Source organism: Porites lutea, chromosome 10 (genome assembly GCF_958299795.1).
Source record: "Porites lutea chromosome 10, jaPorLute2.1, whole genome shotgun sequence".
NCBI classification, from domain to species: domain Eukaryota; kingdom Metazoa; phylum Cnidaria; class Anthozoa; order Scleractinia; family Poritidae; genus Porites; species Porites lutea.
The window spans coordinates 24,853,256-24,876,212 of NC_133210.1; the positions used below are offsets into that span (position 1 = coordinate 24,853,256).

The 22,957-nt window shown below is 39.6% G+C and overlaps 1 protein-coding gene across 1 annotated transcript in view; it reads right to left on the reverse strand.

The window, feature by feature from the left end:
• Positions 1-22,957, reverse strand: part of LOC140949874 (putative serine protease K12H4.7) — a 29,661-nt gene that overhangs the window by 4,512 nt on the left and 2,192 nt on the right. The window contains exons 3-7 of the mRNA XM_073399017.1: positions 22,318-22,501; positions 20,799-20,913; positions 18,832-19,033; positions 15,701-15,794; positions 13,957-14,074 (exon numbers count right to left, since the gene is read on the reverse strand). Coding sequence (XP_073255118.1) covers positions 13,957-14,074; positions 15,701-15,794; positions 18,832-19,033; positions 20,799-20,913; positions 22,318-22,501 — 713 coding nt within the window. The remainder of the gene's footprint in view (positions 1-13,956; positions 14,075-15,700; positions 15,795-18,831; positions 19,034-20,798; positions 20,914-22,317; positions 22,502-22,957) is intronic.

Genomic DNA, 22,957 nt, shown 5'->3' on the forward strand with positions numbered 1-22,957 from the left:
TCTTTTTGGCAACCTTGATGACGTTATTGAACGCGTTTTTTAATCCTATTATATATGCGGCCAGACTAAGAGAGTTCCGCGTAGCGTTCATCGAGTATATTTGTAGAACTGGGGACATTGCCGAGGCTGAACAGATTGAGAGTGAGTTATCTGGTGCAGCAAATGCTGTGGTCAGAAAGGAAGCAGAGCAAGAACGCAACGGACAAACTCAACAGAACGTGGAACAAGGAAATATGAACAACAATGATGATGTTAATAATAATGACGTTCTGTCATAGCGCCAGAATTGTGTCGCGTAACAACTTACAGTGGAACCCCTATTCAGGGGACACTCTCGGGACCAAGGCAAGTGTCTCTTGAATAGAGGTGTCCCCTGAATGGAGGTTGGGCTGGGGGTCGTTAATAATTAAGCAACAAATAAAATATTTTTCTTTCACTGATTTCTGCCTTGGAATCTGCTGCAGCCATTGTTTCAAGCAGCTAAATAGTGTATAAAAAAATTCTTGATTGACTTATCTGTGATGTTGTGTACTGAATTCCCACAAGAGCAGTGAAGTGATTTTAACTGACATAGTTCATGTTTTGAAAGCTGTCGCCATTTTGACCAGTAAACACTTGAACTTATCGACGATTTTTGTGGTCCGTGCCAAGGTGTGGTTAAACCTGGGTTTTGGGACCCAGAAAAAGTGTCCCTTTCCCCTGAATAGAGGTGTCCCTTCAATAGAGGTAACAAATACAAAGATCATGTGAACGTTTTTCCGGGACCGAAGTTTGCGTCCCTTGACTGGAGGTGACCGTTGTATAAAAGTGTTCCAAAGGAAAGGTTCCACTGTAGTCAAATAATTTCTCGTGGCTGTCGTTTGAAAATGCCGTGTAGGAAAATCCGCCAGTTTTAATATATTCTTTGAGCGGGCAAGATGGTCGTGTAGCCAGTCAGAACACAGAATTCGCATCATCTTACCCGCTCGTGGATTCAGCCATATAATAAGGCTGGATATTGGCCAAAGTCTTTTTCTTTTGCATTTTTATGAACCGAGAAGTCTTACTCGAGGCCGGCTTGGAGAGGCGTACGTTAGTAGAGGTTGGATTACATTTAAGCAGGAACCTTTAGGGTAATAGGCTCCTGATTGAAGTTATGCTTAACCCGTTCACTCCTTATAGTGTGCAAAGAATAAATGTGGAAGTATTTGTAGGGGGGGGGGGGGTGAGGAGGCGTCGCGGTCTATGCAAACGCAGCGACTTGTTTAGATAATCACAAGTTTCCTATAGAAGCTGTTGTAGAAGCGTGGAAGTTTTGTGGAATTAATATTTTGCACTGGGTCGTATGCATTGAGGTATATGCAAATGCGGACTGTTTATGACAGACATGTTTATTTACATGGAAGCTCAAACTGTGGAAAGAGCTTTATTCTATCGCCACTGAAAGTAATTTTTCAGTACATTTTGCAATCCTCCTACCTGCTCCTGCGCATGGATAGGGGACGAGGAAGCCAGAGTGACTTTCCTAAATGATTTTAGATGGGCACCCAAACTTATTGCCTGGGCCGACCTTTGGCAAGCGCTTGAACGTGATGCCGTGTAAAAAAAAATATAAAACCTATTTACTAGGTTTTCGATTCCAAAACAGTCCTAATATTTGGTTCCGGGCCCTTTTGACGAAATAATGGTATCAAGCGATCATCATTGATGCTTTCGATTGTGCGATCAATAGCATCAAACGGTAGTCTTGCTAGTGACTTTAACACGCGGTCTCTGAATTGTTCAAATGTTTCACTCGCATGTTTCACTTCAGTTGCAATGGTTTTTCACTTTTTGTTGGCAAGCCTTTTCGAACCAGTACACTATTCTCTACAAGAGCGGGAAAAAGCCAAAATTGTCGAATGTAAGATCAGAAGCACGCGCAGTCGATTACTTTTCTTATTATCCGGGGTATTCTCTCCTGTGGGATGACATCACGTAAAACGCACGTGGACGAGATCGAGAGATTTGAGTGAATTTCCAGGGTGCAAGGGATTAAAAACGAGGTGAATGTGTAAGAAAAAATTGCTTTTTTTATTTTCTCGGTGTCTTGCTTGTGGAAGTATTCATCAAGGTCTCGATCCAAAGCGTTTTAGTGATGAATCTCGAGGAAAACGAGAGATTTTTAGGGATTTGGCCGCTCTATTTGCCGATTCGCGAATAGGTGGTTTTCATGCAATCTCGGGAGACTCAAATAACAATGGTGAAATGAACAAATGCTGGTGGACAAACAGAGGGGGCTAATAAGCGATCTTTTGTTTACCGTCCACCAGCATGGAGGCGATGACGTAACGCAAAAACCACCTTAATGGAGGTGCGAAGATATTAATTAAATCATCCTTTATGGAGATTTCTCTGTGCATTCAGCAATAGTGAAAAGCCAGGTAAAAATACTTCTATTCGGAGTAAACTGCATCCCGACTCTAGTTTGCTGGTCTCGGGAGAAAAGAGAGGAAAGGTACGAAGCAAACCAGCTTTGCAACTTAGGTACCACATGCAAATCAAAGTACTTTTCGCTCGCCCGTGGAGGGATTAAAGTTGATCGTTGCGTCAAAATCTCTGCCCACTGAGGTAAATAATTCAGCTGATAATTTGACCATGAAGCACATTTGTCCGCAGAGGCGAAAGAAAAGCTTAGAACCATGGATTTAGTCTGTACAGAGACGTTGTTTTCTTTTTCGTTTCGAAAATCAAACGGCACGGTTTTATTTTCATTTAATAGTATTGCCGTAAATGAGGCGCCTCGCGAGTTTTGATGAACAAATGCTTGATTGTGACGTAATACATCAAGCGTGAGACGCAGTGTTTCATCACCAGATGAAACACCGAGAAGAGGGTTAAAATTTTTGACGAACTTCGAGGCGTGTCATCTGCTGATGAAACACTGTGTCGAATGCTTGATATTACTTCTCAAACAAAATGATTTAGAAAGAGACTTTAAGGATGCAAAAATGAGCACTTTTTCATCTGATTTCCAAACTTTAATTAAAAAATAAAAACATTAATTATGAATTATTAATGAGTTTGAGAAATTTAAATACAGTCGACTCCCGATAATTCGACCCTTCAAGGGAAATTGAAAAAGGTTCGAGTTATCGGGAGATCGAAGCAAATAACTAGAAATAAGGAAATGGAATGGGGGAGGAATGAAAGTATCACGCACACTTCACTTCAAGAGCAGCAAAATTTATACTGCGTTTTGGAAAAGGAATTGAAAAAAAAAAGCTTAATTGATTAGTACATGCATGCGGCTAAACGTTGCATTTAATTGGATCGACAAAAAAGGAAAGACTAAGAATACACGGTTGCTTTGAAATAAAACCAATGTTTTGAGCTGCTCTTCACTGCTTTTTCCGACCAATCACGAGCTTAAAACATGGTTCGAGTTATCAAGGGTAAAATTGTATAGAAATGATCTGAAGGGAAACAAGAATTACTTCGAGTTAGCGAGGGAGGTTCGACATATCGAAGGTAAAATTACATGCAGTAAATGTATGAAGGAAATGCAGGGGAAATCGACTTTGGTTCGAGTTAGCACGAGCTTCGGGTTAGCGAGGGTTCGAGCTATTGGGAGTCGACCGTACAGCATATCGCTAACCAGGTTTTATTAATGCGAATGATACCCGATAATGTCTATGCGTCAATATCTTCGCACCTCCATTCGCGAATCGGCAAAAGTTGTCGACATAGTAGAGCAGCCAAACACATAAAATGTCCTCTCTTTCTCGGGATTCATCACTTAACCGTTCGTGACCTTGATGAAACTAATTCCACAGGCAAACAGGGATCCAGAAAATTATAAACAAGCAATTACTAAAATCTCAGACCTCGTTTATCATCTGCTTGCACTTTGGAAATTTACTCGACGGACTTTCCCCTTTTATACGTCAGAAATAAACACAAATAACATATTTTTCTTTTAAAACGGCTTACCCACCCTAATTCCCAGGAGTCATTTTTATTTTCTCTACCTTATTTGTTTTCAAACAGTATTCTCCGTATTTTCTTCTAGCTTTGACGCCAGCACTTACATTCAAATTGAAACTCCTAGTTTAATTTAAAATTACGAAATACAGTATCAGCCGACGACTTTTCTCTTTTTACGCTACGGTTGTAAATTATCAAGATTAATTAGTTTATTGTTGGTACCATTACAATCACCTTTTTCTTTGGCTGTTGCTCAAGCTTTTTGACCTTTTTTTTTTCTTGGTTGGGGAAATTTGTGGTTTATGTTGCCGCCGATTATCTCAGTTTAATCTAAGAATACTTAGCTTTGAAAATAAGCGATTTAAGAGTTAAAATGTAAAGGCTGCTAAAAGGTTTCCCGGTTGGTTTCTAGGGTTATTTTCGATCCGTCAAAATTAGTATTGAAATAGAATAATTTAATTCAAAAAATAAATAAATCTATGAAATGAAAATATGGCAAATTTCAGTCCTTCATTCATTATTTTCCATTTCGTCAAGATACTATGATATAAAGTATATTCAATTTGAATAACATCCTTATTTCCTTTAAATTTACTTGTTTTCAATAGTAGTTTCTTTTTATAATCCTCACTATCATAGTTCATTATCATACGCACACGCAAACAAACAAAAAAACAAAAAAATAGAATAAACAGAAGTTACCCAGAACACACATTTGGATTCTACCGAATCTAGTCTGAACTATTATTTTAAGACCACTTTCACCCATTCGCCCTCAGACGCCATTAAAAGTTACTGCAACCGTTTTCTGGTCATCATTTGGTTAAACACATACAAATGGAAATAGAATACTTCGATACAAAATCTTCATTCAAAGTGAGACCACGAAGAATTAACACTTTGAATATCCAAACAGGCATTCTTGAATAAATCGGGTAAACTAATCAGACATTATACACACGTGAAAAAAATCCCTAACGACAAATAGACAGTCAATAAAATATCCATTACACAAATAAATTCACGCCCGAGTACAACCCTTCCCCGTAGTGTGTCCCAGAGAGCTTGCAATTCTTGGAAACGCTTCGTTCGGCATCGGTTTATATCCTTTCAAATCAAAGCCAAAGAAATGGTTATTCCACTTATTATTAAAAATTACGTATCGATGGAAGAAACAGCATCTGCTTGCTTTCCCATGAAGGGATAAGAGTACAGGGTTTACTCTTTTGGAAGGTGAAATCGACGGCAAAATTATGGGTAATGCTTGTGCAACAGTGAAGTAACTTGCTTGGCACCTTCTTGACATAAACATTAACAACAACAACAACAACAAAACATAAAAAGCTTTGTCCTTGCCTTCACATTTGCCTCGCTTTTTCACTTTTTTTAAATATAACATTGACGACCAACCGTCACGTCTTTTGTCAAGGATACGTCCAGGTGTTACAAGCAAGATTAAGTTTATTGTTGGTACCATTTAACAACCTTTTTCTCCTGTCGCTTTACCTTGATCTTTTGGTTCAGAAATTTGCCGTTTATGCTGCCGCCGATATTCTTAAATCTCAGAACACTCAGCATTGAAAGTAAGAAATTTGAGAGTGAAAAGGTAAAGGCTGCGAAAGTTTTTGTCAGCACAGAAAAAGATTATTACATTACGGGAGACATAGATCCAAGTAATTAAGGTAAGTCTGACTTTCCGTTTTTTCGTAGCACTCGGGGAAGATTTTGTGCTTTAAACGCAGGGAGTAAAGTAAAAACAAAACATACTTCAGTATTGACAAATGACTGCCACGCTCACAGTGTTATGGTTTCCAAGAGAATAGTTTCGCCTTATAAGGTTTAAAAATTCGCCCTTGAAGAACGCACACGGAAGGATCAAAAAATAATAATAGTAATAACTTCTCGCTCAGACTGATCCCTTCAGACTCTTTTTTATAAGTAATTTCTGTGCCTTTTACTCTTCATTAACAACAAAGCTCAGAGACAACAACATCATAAGACCATATTATCAATTATAACATGGCTCTTTTCCCTCCACTTATCGGAAAAATTTTTTTCCCATTTTGACTTTCAAGTTCATTTTTTGCGCAATCTTCGATAACCAAAAATATGTAATAAAATTACACTAATTTAACATTAGGGGTTCAAATTATCTGCGAGTTCTCTTCGCTTGTCGGGAAAGAAATATGTGATGCTTAACTTGATTATTTTGTCATTAAATATTTATTAGAAATTGATATTTGTAGCGCAAACAATATAGATTTCGTGACATAGGATTTCACAATCATGTGGACAAAGTCCAAGTAAATTTACAATATAAAATGATGCAACTGCATTTATTCACTTAAGATAAATAAGGTGAAAGAATGTGCGATTCTGTAATAGCAACTTAATGTAGATACATTATAGAGGAAATTTACTGTACATGTGATTAATGTAAAAATACTATAAGGACAGTAGAAAAACCTCTGTACACTCAGAATGTATTAGGGACGTTCTATAGTTCTAGTTCTTGTCTTCATCGTTGAATGAGTGAGAATTGTACATCGCAATAGATTGTGCGATTGGATTAAATCGCGTTGTTACATCGAAAGATACAGTCCCCTTGATTTGTTTGAACCAGCCTGCGCAGTAACAAGAATTCCGCGAAATCGCTCATTTCTTTTCATGAGTTAAACTTCATGTGTTTTTAATATTGGTTTTTCTTGAGTGAAGTTGGAGCTCCGCTTTTACGTTTGCCTTTAAAGATATGGGCGAGTAGGCTACTTGCACTAAGAGGTCACGTGACCAATGATTTCTTTAAGCAATGAGTTGGAATCTTTCTGATGCCAAAAATTGACAGAGCACATAAAAATTATCTTACCCCCAAAATTTGCGGGGAAACGCCTTATTAGCATATGCTTATCATTATCTGATGAGACTAATAAAACAAAGTCTCTTAATATTGAAAGAGCATAACAATTTCTGTTATCTCTGAAAATTTGAGCCCGATATGCCGAAAATGTTCGGAGAAATTTACAAAAAATGTATGAACTCATTAACGTTTTGGCACCCAGCAGTTCCGCAGTTTTTGATTGCTGCTATTTTCTTAGTTGACTGCAAAGAACTGAAACTTGCAAAAAATACTCAAATTAACCAGCTCTTCCAATTTTTGAACCTAATTTGTATATACTGCCACGTCTTCTATGGGTTAACTCGTATGCTAATGAGCAAAATCAATGAATCCGCCTATACAATCACTTCATTTTCTTGGTGAATAATTAATTCACGTTTTACGGTTCAGTTATTCCGTGGAATGCCTGTGGCACTCCCACGGTAAAAATCCGGTTCGGTTGTACCCAAAATTGCAAAGCCAGCCAATAGGATTGCGTAAAATCTTTATCGATTATCTCTTCTTCCAAGCCGACCAATCAGATTGTACAAAATTTGTATCGATTTTTAATCGATTTGCTTCCTCTTCAGAACGTTCCGTGACAAATTTGTCGCGCTTGAGTTTTCCCACTCGTGGTTTAGGATGGCTTGTTAACCAGCGAAATCCTTCGGGATACTGGCAAGTCACGAAAGGCGACCTAAGCCAAATTATTTCTTTCCTTCATGATTCTTTTTTGTTTAGGTCTAGCTTTTTCATAAGGTTTTAGTAGCGTCTGGTTGCGGGCCGTGATTTCCGATAGATTTTTCTATTCGGAGTTCCTGGGAGTTCTCCAGTTTTTGCCGAGCACAGCTAGAGTTCAGTTTTTTTTCTTTTCTTATCGAAAACACCTTGACGATTGGCGTTGAAATCGCGAAAATATTGTCCTCGTCGATCGTCGACTCGCTTTCGGCGTGGATTGGACTTCTGGATTGGACACGGATCAGGACATGAGTAAACTTATTATACCTTGGAATCAGGGATAATCATTGGAACTATGTTAACTTTGAGACCTTGGAAACACATTGCAATTAATTTTTAACCGTATCAAGAGCATCTTGGAATATTAAACTTTCATCTTGTATTAAAACATTGGAACTTTATCGAACTTTGTAACCCTGGGTTCGACCCTGGATAAAGCAAGCGGATGTTTTGTTTTGTTTTGTTCCATTATTAAACCTAGATAGAACGCCATGATGCTTCCATAGACCAACGCATCCCACGGAAACGACTTTAGGCGTCTTGTTTTTGGTTTAATTTTGTTTTTTCTTTGTTTAACCTCATTATCATTCATTATTATACCCAAACACACACACACACACACAAAATAATAATAGAAAAATAAAAATTAAACCACACACAACTGTTATGACAAATTCTAATCTACGCTAGACAAAATTATCTTAATGTCGTTCGAAGCTACAGTTTGCTGGTTAAGTTTTCGCCTTGTCTCTTCCTCAATTATTCACCAAGAAAAAGAGGTAATTTTATCTGGTTACAGGCAAACGTAAACGCGGAGCACCGACTTCACTCATTATACTTCAATAACTCGAAAATATAATGGCGGTAAGTCCGAAAACCCCTTCTCGATCTGCATAATTTTGCAGATCATACTCAGCCTCATCCAGTGAATGCTAAATATAATATGTCCAGGTAAGTCAACGACCAGAACCGTTTCATACAGTTTAAAGCGAGAACAAAAAGTTTTTTTAACAGCTAAAAAAATCTTGCATCTAGATCGGTTCGTCGGTTTAATAATACAAAAACTTATCACATAATAATAAAACCATAGAAAAACTTCAAATTTAAAGTGCCCATCACCTAAAATTTTTTATTGTTTTATCTGAAACTACACCTTATTAAGAAAATAAGAAAATATAAAATTTTAGGTGATGGGCACTTTAAAGCACTTTCATTTAATTTGAATTTCTATGTAGTTTCTTCATGAAATTTTAATAAGTTTTTCACAGTGAATTTAAACTGTCTGGGACGATCCGTTCGCTATGCGCTCGTGCAAAAATGGCGGTAAACACTGAATAATACAAAAAATAACTCAGAAGAAAAGTTACAAAGTAACTTGTATTACAAGTTTTCTTTATTAGCAATAACTTACCAGTTTTCATGTCATTGAATTTTTTCTAATGGGGCTTTCTTTCCTTTTCTCTTTTCCCTCTTTTTTTTAGAAAAAACGAACTTGGAAACATCAAGTGTAGTTGAACCTCTTATCAAAGACAGTCCTATAACAGTCCGCCATAACACTGACTGGCCTCTCAGAGACTTATCTTTGTCCCGAAGTAACAATAAATCATACGGGCATAGCTGATATAATACAGACGCCACAGTGATCCGGACACAAGGATATTTGCTTTTGCTACAGGCATCAAGGCTTGACTGTAATGGGCTCATTGTTGTAGCGAATAACGATTTTTTCAAACTGGGACAATTTCCGAAACTAACAGAAGAAACGGTAACCTGAACAGCAAAAAGCCCAGAAAAAGATTTAAAAGGATGAATTCGAACCTTTCAGGCAACGAGTTCTTCCCCTCTAGCTGTGAGTTCTACGTTGATATGGGAGGAAGACTGCATCAACCTTCGACAATAACTCAAACTTTCCTTATTATTATCATTGTCGTCCACATTCTTACATTTCCTGTCACCGCTGCCTTGAACGCGCTTGTTATGATTGCCGTCAAAATGAAATCACGGCTGAGAAGTCACAAGTCGAATATTGGACTCGCCTTACTAGCTTCAACAGACTTCGTTGTGGGCATCCTTGTACAGCCCTCCTTCATCGCAATGATTATAACAGTCTTACTTGATGACGTTTCTAGTGCAACGTGCGTGTTGCAAGCTCTTACAAGGGCTATGTCAGTCGTCAGTGTCTCTACCTCTTTAATAAACATGGCTTTGATTAGCGGAGAGCGGTATGTAGCCATGAGACACCCGTTCGCGCACTTTAGCCTCGTTACCGAAGCTCGTTTTCTTGTTGCCTCTGTCTTAGCGTGGCTACTATCAATAATTGTTCACATTGGTATTGTCGTTTACAGATCTGTATTTTTGCCGCTTAACAATGCAACCATGGGTCTATGCCTCGCCTTTATAATCTTCTGCCATGTTACGGTTTACCGAGAAATCCGCCGACACGAAAAGCAAATTGCAGCTCAGCAAGTGACCGTGGAAGCAAGGGAACAATTTCAAAAAGATAAAAAGGCTTTCAAAGTGACGTTTATCATCATTGTAGTGCTCACATTGTGTTACACACCCCTGCTGATTTTTAGAGTTGTCTTAGTGAGGTATCAAAGTAAACTGTCTTTTGACGTGCTTTACATATATTTCTTTTTGGCAACGTTAATGACGTTATTGAACGCTTTTTTCAATCCTCTTATATACGCAGCCAGACTGAGAGAGTTTCGTGTGGCGTTCATTGAGTTTATTTGTAGAACTGGGAACATTGCCGAGGCTGAACAGATCTAGATCAGCATCAAACGCTCTGGTCAGTATAGAAGCAGGGCAAGAACGCGAAGGAGAAGCTGGACAGAGAGTGCGACAAGGAAATATGAACAAGCATGTTAATTTCAATGTTAACAATACTGGTGTTCTGCCAGAGGGCGAGAAATGTGTTGCGTAAAACACTAAGGAAAAAGAATTTATTTATACATTTAATTATTTATTTAAAAACCCGATAAATGCAGACAGACAAGCGCAAGGGTCCGCATTACCCCAGGTGAAAACGTCACCGACACACCTTTTATCACAACGAGAAAATCAAACTAGATGTTTAATGTTTTAAGTTCTTAACTGGAACCTAAACACAAACTAAACGAACACCTTCGCTCTTTCAAATAGTTTTGGACAGAAAATAACGTAAGGATATTAGGATAGTCCGTGTCCTTGTTTCAGCGTCCCTTTCAACCAGACGGACTGAGAATTAAGGAAAACTTCTCAAACACTGTAGATGTCCGTATTAATCGGGTCGATTTACTAGCAAAGAGATGCACTTTTCGTCAGGACAGGTCAGTAATCCTTAGAGCGGGATCGTCGAATAAACAAGCCGTGAATCTACTTATCTTCAAAAGATCCTTCGCGAATCAATTCAAAGCTGCGCAGTAGTGGAAAGTCAATCTTCGAATCCTAAGACCGAGAGAAGGCAATTCTTTAATGTTTTCTCTTTTCGTACTGTAATTTCCCATCAATTTAAAGAAGATGTCTCGGTTTAAGCGCCACAGGCTTACGCACGAATATCTACTTACATACACCTCTTTAACATGGACAATTTAATTAGTCCCGTAGAAACCACAGTTCATAGCAGAGCCCCATACCTAAGAAAATTTGGTAATCTATCTATCAAGGAAATTTTAGTAATCACATGACCGTACGTCCGCCCGCACCACAGGGCAACCAATGTGAAACGTCAAACTTTCTAGCTAAAGTGGGAGCCTGCAACCTGATATTGCTCATCCATGCTCTGGTTGATTGACAGCTGTCAAAACAGGGTATCCGCTGACCAGTATCACATGACCTTATTGCGGGCTCAGGTGTCGACCCATCCAGGTAACGTGTTTCTTGAAGTTCTCCGCTGTTCTCCGCTGTCAAGTTACTAGTTGATCGCAGCCTCAACTTTACACTGGTTACAAGTTTATTTGTTTGAAGTAAATATAAATTTACTAACGGGTGTATCTTTTTTGTGTCTATACCGTAAAGCTTTTCGTGCCGACACGAAAAGCTATCCAGTATAGGTCCACATCAGCCGTAAAGGGGCCAATTTTTCTTGATCTGCTTTACTATATAAATGTATGTTTATATATGTATACATATATAATATGAACAGCAACGGCCTGGGACTGCAACAAGTCGTTTACACACGTCGAACATCGTGCCTGAGCGGTTGGCAGAGAGAGTTTGGTGCACTAAATACTAGTCCTCACTCCTGAATATTTACTTCCGTTTCAGTGTCTTCCAGTCTTCGCTCCTACTTATACACTTGCGCCACGGTTCGAATAGGTGTTCACATTACACTAAAGTATGGCACAAAACCTACCCGATATGTGACGCTCCACTTTCGAGATCAACGCGGCGCAGCTTCTCTCCGCCACAGACATCGCGCCGAAATCACGTCATTGCGTCGTTGTGAAGCCCTATCCGGTATGAGTTTTGTGCCAGCGAAAAAGCTATCCAGTATAGTGCGAACATAGCCTACACTGTAACCACATGCACCCCTCGAGCACCCATTTTACAACAGCTTACAGTTGAACTTCTCTACGACAGTCAGTTTCATTGGGACAGAGACGGCCTGCGTGGCAGGCATAAAAAGAGGGGAGAGAAGAAACTCAAAATTTCCCTCCCTTTTGCCCTTCTCCCCACCCACCCCATTCGACACCTACAACGCAGTGACCGTTTTTTGGTTGGCTGTTTTGTGAAGGTAAGGAGTGTAAAATCCATGACACCAGTTATGTGGGGAAAGTGCAATATATTTCTTTGATGTATGCGTTACTGACCAGCCCCGTCTCGTCAAGATGGCTTGGTATTACCAAGTTCTTTTTCTTTTGCAATTTTATGGGCAGAGAAGAAGTCTTTCTCGAGGCCGTTTTGGAGAGGCGGTCGTTATTAGAGATTACCCTGTATTCAAGTCCATCCCAACCCTTTTCCTCCTAATATTGGCCTACGTAACACTTCACAAAAAACAATCTTTTTTGTAAAATCCTAAAAATATATGGCACTGTGCAAAATTTCTGCCAAAGAGGTTTCGCTTGAATGGTAACACCACAGGATTTTATCCACAGACTCAAAAGTTAGAACCACATACTAAATAAATAGTACTATGTGCAAGTACTGCTGAAGAGGTTTCAATTGAATGGTAACACCATCGGATTTCATCCAAAGACTCAAAAGTTAGAACTAGACACTAAACAAGACGGTACGGGAGCGAATATTTAGGTGTCGATGCACTAGGCGAGTGTGAAATTTTTTAAGTGTACTAGGGAGGTGTGAGTAGTGCAGTAGTGTTGTATATTTTAGGGGTTGGTTGAGATGCGTGAAGTGGAAGGAGTGGAGTTATATTGGACGTGGGCGAAACTGGGTTCTCGTAGAATTTAATATGAAGTAACAAAAAATAATTTTTTTGGAAGGTAAAAGTGATTTTGCGTGTTGCAATGAGGTAGTTGTGGGAGTGATGATTTGGTTATGAAGGGATAGTATAGTTATAGTCTGTTGAAATGAAGTGGTGGTTGTAAAAGATCTTATCAATAGTCGAAAACATACTTGTACTTTTAATCGTTGTTAGGCTTTCTGTTCAGGATTGTTTTTCGGTTATTTTTGATAATATTTGTATGGAGAGGAAAAGCTCATTTAATATAGAGAACTGGGTATGATTTTGAGGGAGAGGGGGGGGGGGGCTGAAAATTTGTGTGTATGTCCGGAGGGCTTTGAAAAATCGGTAAGGTCAAGGGAGAGGACGTAAAATCTGGCAATAAAACTAGGGGCCTGATTACATGAGCCGGGACGTCTTTACTGGCAATGAATAGTCTGCACAGTGAAAAAGGGCAATGACCGGTACCTATGGTACGAGAGAAAAAACGTTCACGCTGTGTGCTGCGAGGACAATTATTTTCCAAAGGAAAAATTTAAATTCTTAAATGGTTTGTTTCACTGAGTCTACCTTGTTTTTTCAATACTTTTGTTTTCTATTGCAAATTTGTTTGCCGTTTGTTATCTGTGGGACGTACATAACGAGGAGAAATGCTGTGTCGTGACACATCGCTTAGTAGACATTCGCGTCGCTTGGTTTGTTTACTTGGCTTCTTTAAGTTCGCACGTATTGCGTGCCTATTGCAACTTTGATCAAAACAAGCCATCTCGATTACTCTATTTGGGCGACGCCCAAATGACAATAGTACCACGTGAAAGTACTGCTGAAGAGGTTTCACTTAAATGGTGACGCCATAGGATTTCATCCACAGACTCAAATGTTAGAACTACATACTAAATAATAGTACCATGTGAAAGTACTGCTGAAGAGGTTTCATCTGAATAGTAACATCAAAGCCTTCACAAATAATCTCGCCATTACTTGATCTAGGAGTAAGTTAAATCTTAACAAGAGTCACCTTGCTTGAAGCTATTCCGTATCCTCCATAGTTGGTGTTTGTTTGATCAATACCGCGTTGAATGTTCGCTGCATTAAACTGAGGTCCGAAGATATCCATACATTGTTGAATAGAAAACCTATGATTAAATTTATACACCGCATTAGTCTTTTTCAAAGGTAGCTAGATTTTCACGAGACACAGAACAAAGCCCACGACAAGAATGTATCAAGTAAATGGCTGAAGTCACACCAGAGACGAGAACTCCAACCAAAACTGGCTTTCCATCTGTGACGAGTTTTCCGTACAGGTAGGGACTTAACAATCCGACGACTCGATCGCAACGAGAACGTTAAAAAAAAAACAACCACAACAACAATAGGTTTGGAAGGAAAATGGCAACTTTGGACGCGCATTACACTTTTTTGTATATTTCTTTGCCGTTTTTGCACGATTTCGACGTGAAATTGCATAATTTTACATTTTAAGGAGGACGTAAACAAGTGACGACAAAATCTTATTTCTCTTTCGGCACTTAGGTAGAGATCCTTGGCATTCAACTTCAACGCGGGGGGTTCGCCTACTTTTGATAACGTAACAGGTGGCAATAATCGGGACAAAGACTGGAAGGCCGTAAATTCACTTTTTAGCGAAGTTTTCGCTGCCATTGCGTCGTCGGATAGCAAATTCCGCAGTGTGGAAACGGAACAGGCACCTTTTCAACTCGAAACTAGCCGGTGAGCAGGCTCACTCTCACGAATTCGGATTTTTCCCCGAATTGGCACGAGGGAACAGGCTAAGTCGGAACTTATTCAAGGTAATGCGTCATGGCTCAAAATTAAAACTCGCAGACTCGGAATCATATTCGGTTTAAAAACCTGTGAAACTCACGAGTGACGTAAAACTATTAATACAAAGAAGCCACTACCAAGTCAACACTATAGAGCCAAGGAAAATAATAGCTAGAAAACAAAGAAGAACTTCACAGGTTTTTACACCGAGGATGACCCCAAACTCGCTAAAAGCGAGTGGTTTTTAGAATTTGCGAGTCAAAAGAATATCCTCTGGCAAGCATTTATGAGTTAGCATTTTTCAAATAACAATTTGAGAAGGAAGATAACATTTTGTTGCACATTTTAACTGCAAGTTTGCACTCCATTGTTTAAGCGCGGAGAATGACTACAAGTTTTTCCAGCCGCATTTTAGCTCGAACTCACAATAATTTTTTATATCTTTTATTTTGCTACTAATTCTTGCCTGCAAAGCTTTTCTGGTGGACTAAAATGTTAAGTTCGAACCCTGTGTTATTACTTATCTGTTTCAGTCCCCAAAGAACAAGACAACAAACAAAACCCGTTACGAATTCGCACTTAACCGGTTTTCTGCTCGAGTTTCGTGAGAGAATTGCGCAAATGAACTGGAACTACAAACGGGGTCAAGTCTCTTGCTCCCCCCACCCCCCTCCGTTATGCATTCAGTTTTTGTTCCAACACAATCAACACTGCTTGCGGGGAAGGGGGACAGTAGAAATAGGCTTTCATAACAACATCCCCAAGTTTTTTCAAGAGATAGAATATGAGTAAACAAAGTGCCTCTTAACGCCTAATTTCCTCAAGAGTCCCAAAATGTTTTGACCAGGGTTGTAGGACGGAAGTAGAGAACCTTTGGAAAAAAATCCAGAAACACTCATTCCAGTTTTAAAAAAAGTTAATTAATCAATAATTTTGTTGTGAAAGCCTCTGGCTTTGTTTTACTGACTACGTACTTTAAAGGGAACAACTTTCCAAAAGGCTGATTAGCAGAATCTGACGTTTGATAAAACCCAAACTCCGTGCATGTTTGATACATCCACTGTCGACCTGGGGAAAAAAGAAAAGAAAAGAAAACAAATCAATCAATGATGATTTAGAGGTAGGGTTTACGGTCACCTCGCCACCAACAAAATCGCCTCCAAGAAGTCTACACGCCACCAAATTTGACTCTGCAATAACTGTACATTAATTTTTAGGAGTTACTATAACTCCAGAAATGGAGTAAAAATTTTAGGTACAGGATAACCCCTTTTGGCGCTTACTTTAACTCCTCAATATTACTAATAACCCAAAACTGGGGTGATTTTTACTCCTGAAAGAGAGTTCTTTAAACTACTTTTTGGAGTTAAAATAACTCCGAAAAAATAACTTCACTGTAAGGAGTTGAATTAATCCCACTAGAGGAGTTATTATAACTCCTTGAAAATTACTATGTGACACTGTTTACTTACCTAGGATTGCTACTTCTTCCCCAAGCCCAAATACACGTTTCTCGATTGTAATAGACACCTTGCATCGAACTTCTCACGTTTACTTTTATTTTTTGCGAACAATGGCGACTTTTTAATACCTTAATATGCCTTTTTTGCATCGCTGGAGAGAAGCGATTTGTTTAAAATCCAACAGCCTTTCTTATGAAAGTAGGGTAATACCGTCGCTTGACGCGACTGGCATGTGCTACTTTTTAGTGCGAGTGTGCTCACTAATAAGCCTGGCTTTCAGTAGCGCACAAGCATAAGTATAAGGACATGCACAAGCGCAGAACGGTTTATTTGACTTAATTTTCTATACCAGCTCTCCTCAATCCGATGATAAACAAGATGGCGGACGAGGCGTCCGCCATATTGCTTTTTATTAGCCTGCGAAAACATCCGCTTCTCCTCGCTCTTCGCCGCTGGGCCGTTTCGCGCGGAGGAACGTCTGCGACTCAGCGGCAGAAATTCCATACTGATGACGCAAATCAATGTTTACACGATAAATCCGGTAGTCATGGGGTTTCAAATATAAATCTTGTCCAGTTTTACGTGTCTTCTGGTCGATTTTGGTAAAGTGTTGTGTTTATCTGCCAACGAGGTCCAGCAAAACTCAAATACTTCTTCTAGAGAAGACTATGTTCCACAAATATTGACTGTTTTGTTAGAGATTCTTCGCGTTTACATTTGACCTTTGTGGCCTTTTGTCCTTTATCTGTCATTCGTAAACAATAGCTAAAACAATGTAACTACTGCGTTGACCAATCAGCGCTTCTGACCGGATCCCGGACAGATTTTACGTCATCAGTATGGAATTTCTGTCGCTGAGTCGCAGACGTTCCTCCGCGCGAAACGTCCCCGGCGACGAATAGCGAGGAGAAGCGGATGTTTTCGCAGGCTAGCTTTTTATATGTTCGCACAAGTTCTGGGTCAAACTGACCTATGATTAGTCTACGGCCTGGTGCTTACTCTTGTGCTTATGTCGACCCCGTTTTCACTAGTCAAAGCTACGACATAAGCACAAGCACAAGCACAAGCACAAGCACAAGAAGAACGAACTTGTCCGTTTTTCTTGTGCTTATGCTTATGCTTATGTCGACCCAGTTTTCACTTGCTGACACATGTGCTTGTGCTTACGCTTATACGCTAGTGAAAACCAGCTTTAAATCGGCAAGCACAAAATTTGAAATTCCTCTGCATTGTTAATGTGTACTTAAATAAAGAGCAAAACAAAGGTCGTTGTTGTTGTTTATCCACTTCTGCCCCCCACCTACCTGTAACGCAACGTCCAGAGAGGGGCTAGAACAAGACTACCGTAAATGATTTAAATGAGCCCGGGGCGTTTATTTAATTTTAGGGGACCAAGACGGGGCGTTTAGAGCGATTGTCGTATGACCTTGAAACGAAAACGCGCGAACAAAACAGAAACAAAAACGAACGGAAGCAGAGCGATTTGATTGTTTTATCGAACGGATACAAACGCGCGTGGCTTTTGCTTGGTTAAGCGAACGCTCGAGAGAAAAAACTTCATGCCCGACAACTTCTAGAAATCAATTTATACTGCGCTTTGACGTCATGCTGCAACACGATTGGCCAATCGAACAATGCCTTCTCCATATTAGGGTTTTCTTTGGCGGGAAAACGAAGAGGTCGTGTTTTGATCTTTTTGTCCATTGGCTGATAAAACAAATAACGAAAAACTTACCGAAACCATTTTTCAAGGTCATACGAAAATCGCTCTAATAGACAGGTGGCGTTTATTTTCATTTTTGTAACAATCTCTACAAAACTAATATGTTTCAGCGAAAAATATCAAGAGTTTATAAATAGTGGAATATATAGTCCATCAAATGATACGTCTAGGCCGTCTAGAGATTTCAATTCTTAACTTGGATGTCAGAATCTACGTTCAGGGTCACTGTGTTGTCATCGTTAGTCTATCAATATTTTGAACTTCACCTTCAAATTGAACAAGATGCAACGCGCAAACCCTTGCAGTTAATCAAGCAAGAAACTAAATACATGTAAATTGAACGATTTTGCTACTCTTTGGTAATTCATAGTATTCTGGAGTAACTGTCATGGGCGGTGTCTATTAGACAAGGGGCGTCTAATACAAACTCGACATTGTACAGGTAACCTGCGGAGATCAGACTCTATTTTTGTTTCGCTTTCAAAATTACATTCCGGCGAGCAAGGCGAAACGAAAAGAAAACAACCACGCGAAGAATAAGCGGTTCCAATTTCCGTTGATTTCAACAGCCAATCAGATCCTGAGGCATTGTTCCAACAGCCAATCAGTGTTACGGCCAAAATCTGGCCGCAGTGAGTACAAACGTGAGAGAGTTTGTATCAGGCCCAATTTTAGCGGTAACCGTTAGAGGGAATGTATGAGAACCGCTAAAATTGGGCCTGATCTCAGGTTATGTAGAGGGGGCGTTTATTAGACAAGAGGCGTTTATTTGAGAGAGGGCGTTAATTAGATCATTTACGGTAAACTACCTGGTTTATGGTTACTATCCAAAACTCTTTCACCGTTTCGATTTTTCTATTGATTTTATTTATTTATGTTTTCTGTTTGTTAATTTAATAATTATTATTTTCTCCTCTACCTCCTTCAGAAGCACTGCTGATCCACGACGTATTTTGTAAACTTGTTATCATGTTCTTGTAGCTTGAATCAAGACACTTGGATCCATATGTTTGGAGTAACAGCGAGTTGATTTTAGCATAACGAGCCAACGGATCTCCGATGTCTTCGTTATTCATGATACCGCATAAAGTATCGATTGTTATATTTGTTCCTACTGCACCCTTTGAAAATAAGACAACAACAATGACAACATGTAAGACAACAACATCAACAACAAGAGCACTATTTTAGTTTCCTTAAAATCTGACCATCCTGGGTTTGCGACGTCCAAAATTCAGGGTTTTATGGGCTACGTGTACTTAACCCTTTAAGCCCCAGTATCCACATACAAATTCTCCAAACTGATCTCCATACATTTCCTTGAAGAATTAGTTGAGAGAATTTAATAAAACATCAAGGCATTTTCTCTTTCATGATCATTTTTTATATTCTCACAACCTCATCTCTTGACAATGTATGGACATTGTCAGGAGAAAATTACTGTTGGTCACTATTAGGACTTAAAGGGTTAACGGTTGTCGGTTATTTATTTTAAGAACGTTGGGTGTTTGTTTGTTTGTTTGTTTGTTTGTTTTACATCAAACGGAAAGTGGTTTTTCGGGTTTCACATTTTCCTCTGTCTCTAGTTTTGTTGATTGGTCCATTCAAGAAAAGATTTTTAAACAAGTTAGCGCTATCTATCAGTCCGTTAATCTGTACGCTCGTCAGAGCAAACTTTTGTTTCCATCCGCATACTTATCGCAGTTTCGTTTTTTCGTTGAAACACGTGCATGTACTATTTGCAGTTTCGAGGTTTTCTTCGATTATTTCTTTCAATTCTTTTTTTTTGCAGTCTGCGGTTTTCCAAAAAATACAAAATTTAGCATTTGGTAAAAATAACTAAATTAAGCGCCATTAGGAAAATATTTAGCGGCGAAGTGAAGGTACTGGGTAGTGTTACATCTTACAGGAAATTGCTCACGCACTCAAATTATATTTGACGCAAAAGAGTGGCTTTAGATTAATGCTCATCAGATCTTTTTTAACCCTTAGGGCAGCTTATTAAACAGGCGGTTCAACAAAACCACGTTCTTAGGTCTTTATCATTTGGACAACTTAAAACAATGTTCTTCGTAAACAGGTACGTGTGTCACTCTACTAACTTTGAAAAAACAATAATAAAAAATAAGAGAGTGCTTGCAGTGTCTTAATCGGGTGGGTCCATTTTAAACGTCGTCTGATCAACAGACTCTTAGTGAGTAGACAAATTTTTCAAAGTAATGCGCCGATCACATTCGAAACTTCAACATCTCCACGCGCAACGCCCAGGTCATTTGAACTTTTTAAGTGAGGCCTGGTCAAATTACCATTACATTAGCCCACTGAATTGGTCAAATGCCCCTCCCAAAGATGAAATATTTTGCAGATTGTGAATTCGAAAAACAAACTTTACATTTATTGTGGTGTGTGGATTAATCTATAATCAGTGTATAGTGAATGTTTCGGACGTAAAAAAGTAATTTGGGCTTATATCTTCCGGTGATATTAATACACTTTTTATTAAATAGGGGCATGATAACAGAAAACGCACACATACTAGCTTTCGAAGTCCTTATCGAACAAACCATTCGTTTACAAAAGATAACTTGACCTTTTTAACTCCTCCATCTAACTGTAAAAGACTGCATCTACGTTGTCAGACACCGGATCGTAAAACGAAGTTAAACTTGGCACTTGCGTCTCGCCTTTCTCGTGAGGGTTGATTTTCACGCGCGCTCGCGTTTCGCTCGCTCTACTGCCCCTGAGGGGAAATGAGGGACTACTCGTAGTCTACAATTGATGGTCAAATGCCTTGGGGTTTTCCCGCCCGCCCGCCTGGGGGATGCTGAAGTTTCGAATTGATCGGTGCATTAGAGTTGCTGTCTTTGTAAATTTCGTGATACCTACCTCAAATGCTCTGTTATCTTTGTTGTACTGAACAACACCAGCAAAGTTCCCAGATAAGTCAGTTGCAAATGTAGCTACATCATCACCATTGTCTTTATCAAGTGGTTCACAAAGGCTGAGGTCATAAGAACATCGATCATAGTTAATGCTTTATTCATAAGTTCGTTACACTGCGGTAGGGTTAATTTAGCTGGTAAAGGCGGGGGAAGGAGGTACTTGACAACGTTTGGGTATAGATGCGCTGCTGAGTGTTTGAAACCCTGACTCTGTGTACACCTAGCTAGCCTGGTTGTTTATCCACCAGATAAGCGGTCAAACGGACGTATGGTCACGTGATTACAAAATTTCTGGGATGGATAGATTACCAAATTTTCTTAGGTATGGGGCTCTGCTCACGCACGCTTTGTGCGCGTGTGGAGCAACGCTATTACGACATACTTAAAACGTATTTGCTGAGGGTGGTGGTGCATGTAAGGATAAAGAGTGGAATGGATGTGTTGTCTCTCTGGCAGTCGTGGTGTCCCTCAGGGTCAAAGCACTTAACCATGCCAAGTAGAAACTTATAAGTATGTTAATTTAACATGTGAATAAAAGTAAGAGTTAAAACAACGTGTAGGGGTTAGTGTGACAAAGGTGATCAGATGGCAAAAAAAATTAATGAAATGCAAATGGGGTCACCACCTTAACATGGTGGGGCAGTTTACATGTCTCAATGACCCCTAGAGCTATGTCAGCGGGAGTCTTGTACTCCTGGTAGGGCCACCCGTGTCGAAAAGTTTAAAGGGTAGAGACCAGACAAAGAGTGACCCCCTGGTCCTCCAGGCTGGAATTTAGGTGCAGGGCTAACAACCCGGCCTAATAAAAAAAGACAAACTGTTGCAGAAAGTAGAAGCATTGATAATCAGACAACACTAACTGGGGGTGTCACTGTTGGGGCTGTAATGACGCTCTTCAGACAAATCCAGCGTGAAGCTTAAAGTCTGATAAGCCCAATAGTAGTCCCCTTGTGACAGATAACTATCGGTTCCTGGAACATGGGTGCCACGGTGGAGGTAGCACAGGCAGGACAAGTAGCCAAGAAAATGATAGAATATGGAATTGAAGGGCTATAGGGTGAGTAGGGACAGGTGAAAAGAGATGGGATCAGTATCAATGCAGAGTGGTGAAGCGGTGTATGTAAGAGATGATGAGGTGCAACAGGGAGGAGAGAGAGTGGATGTGATGGCAGATATCAATGACATAAGCTGCAAGGTATGACAAAGGTGGAACTGGTTGGTACACATACTAAGGAGAGAGCGTGTAAATGACATCTGGTTTTCAGCATTAGGGTGGACACAAGAAAGTCAAAGGGTGAGACAAAGATCAAAGACTACTCGGAAGAGGACTATTGAGAGAAAGAGAAACAAGACTGCAACATAGGACAGAAAGTGTTGGTCAGAAAGCGTGATGACTTTATGCACCCACTGGCACGACAAGAAGTGATGATGAAGATGAAACATAGGGGTGTAGAAATACTCACGAGAAGAGTTCTGTCAACTGTTTTGCACCCTGCTCAGAGGAAAGCAATGACTTGAGTGTCTCAGTAGCATTGGCCACATTTTTAACACAGTCTTGTCCTGTTGTACCAAGGGATGCTGTTACAACCTCCATGTATTTAGTGAAGTCTAGCTTGGCAAAAACAGGAGCACTGGAAGCAACAGCACCTGTAAAAGATTAAAATTGTTACCTGAAAGAACCAGCATCAAAACTGAATGCAACTACAGACAAAATTTCCCTCCAGGATATCTCCCTATCATGTACAATTTCCCCCCCAACTGTTACCTTGCCTGGGTGAGGCTTTGTTGGGGAAAAATTCTGACAGGCGAGATGGCCGTGAAAAGATGACATAAGACAAATAATGAAATGGTGACAAAGGACATAAATATGGGTTGAAACTGCAACAGCAATGAAGACAAGTACAAATACAATTAGTATAATGCCAACAGGGACATTGCTTTCTCTTTGATTTATGAAACGACAGGTTTTAAAATTCAGACTAAGAGCATGGGTACCCACCTGTTGTAGGTAATTTTTTATCTCAGGTAATTTTTTATTTTTCTTTTGTTTCAACTTCATTAGCAAACATTACCATACCCAAAAACAAAAGAAAAATGAGAATT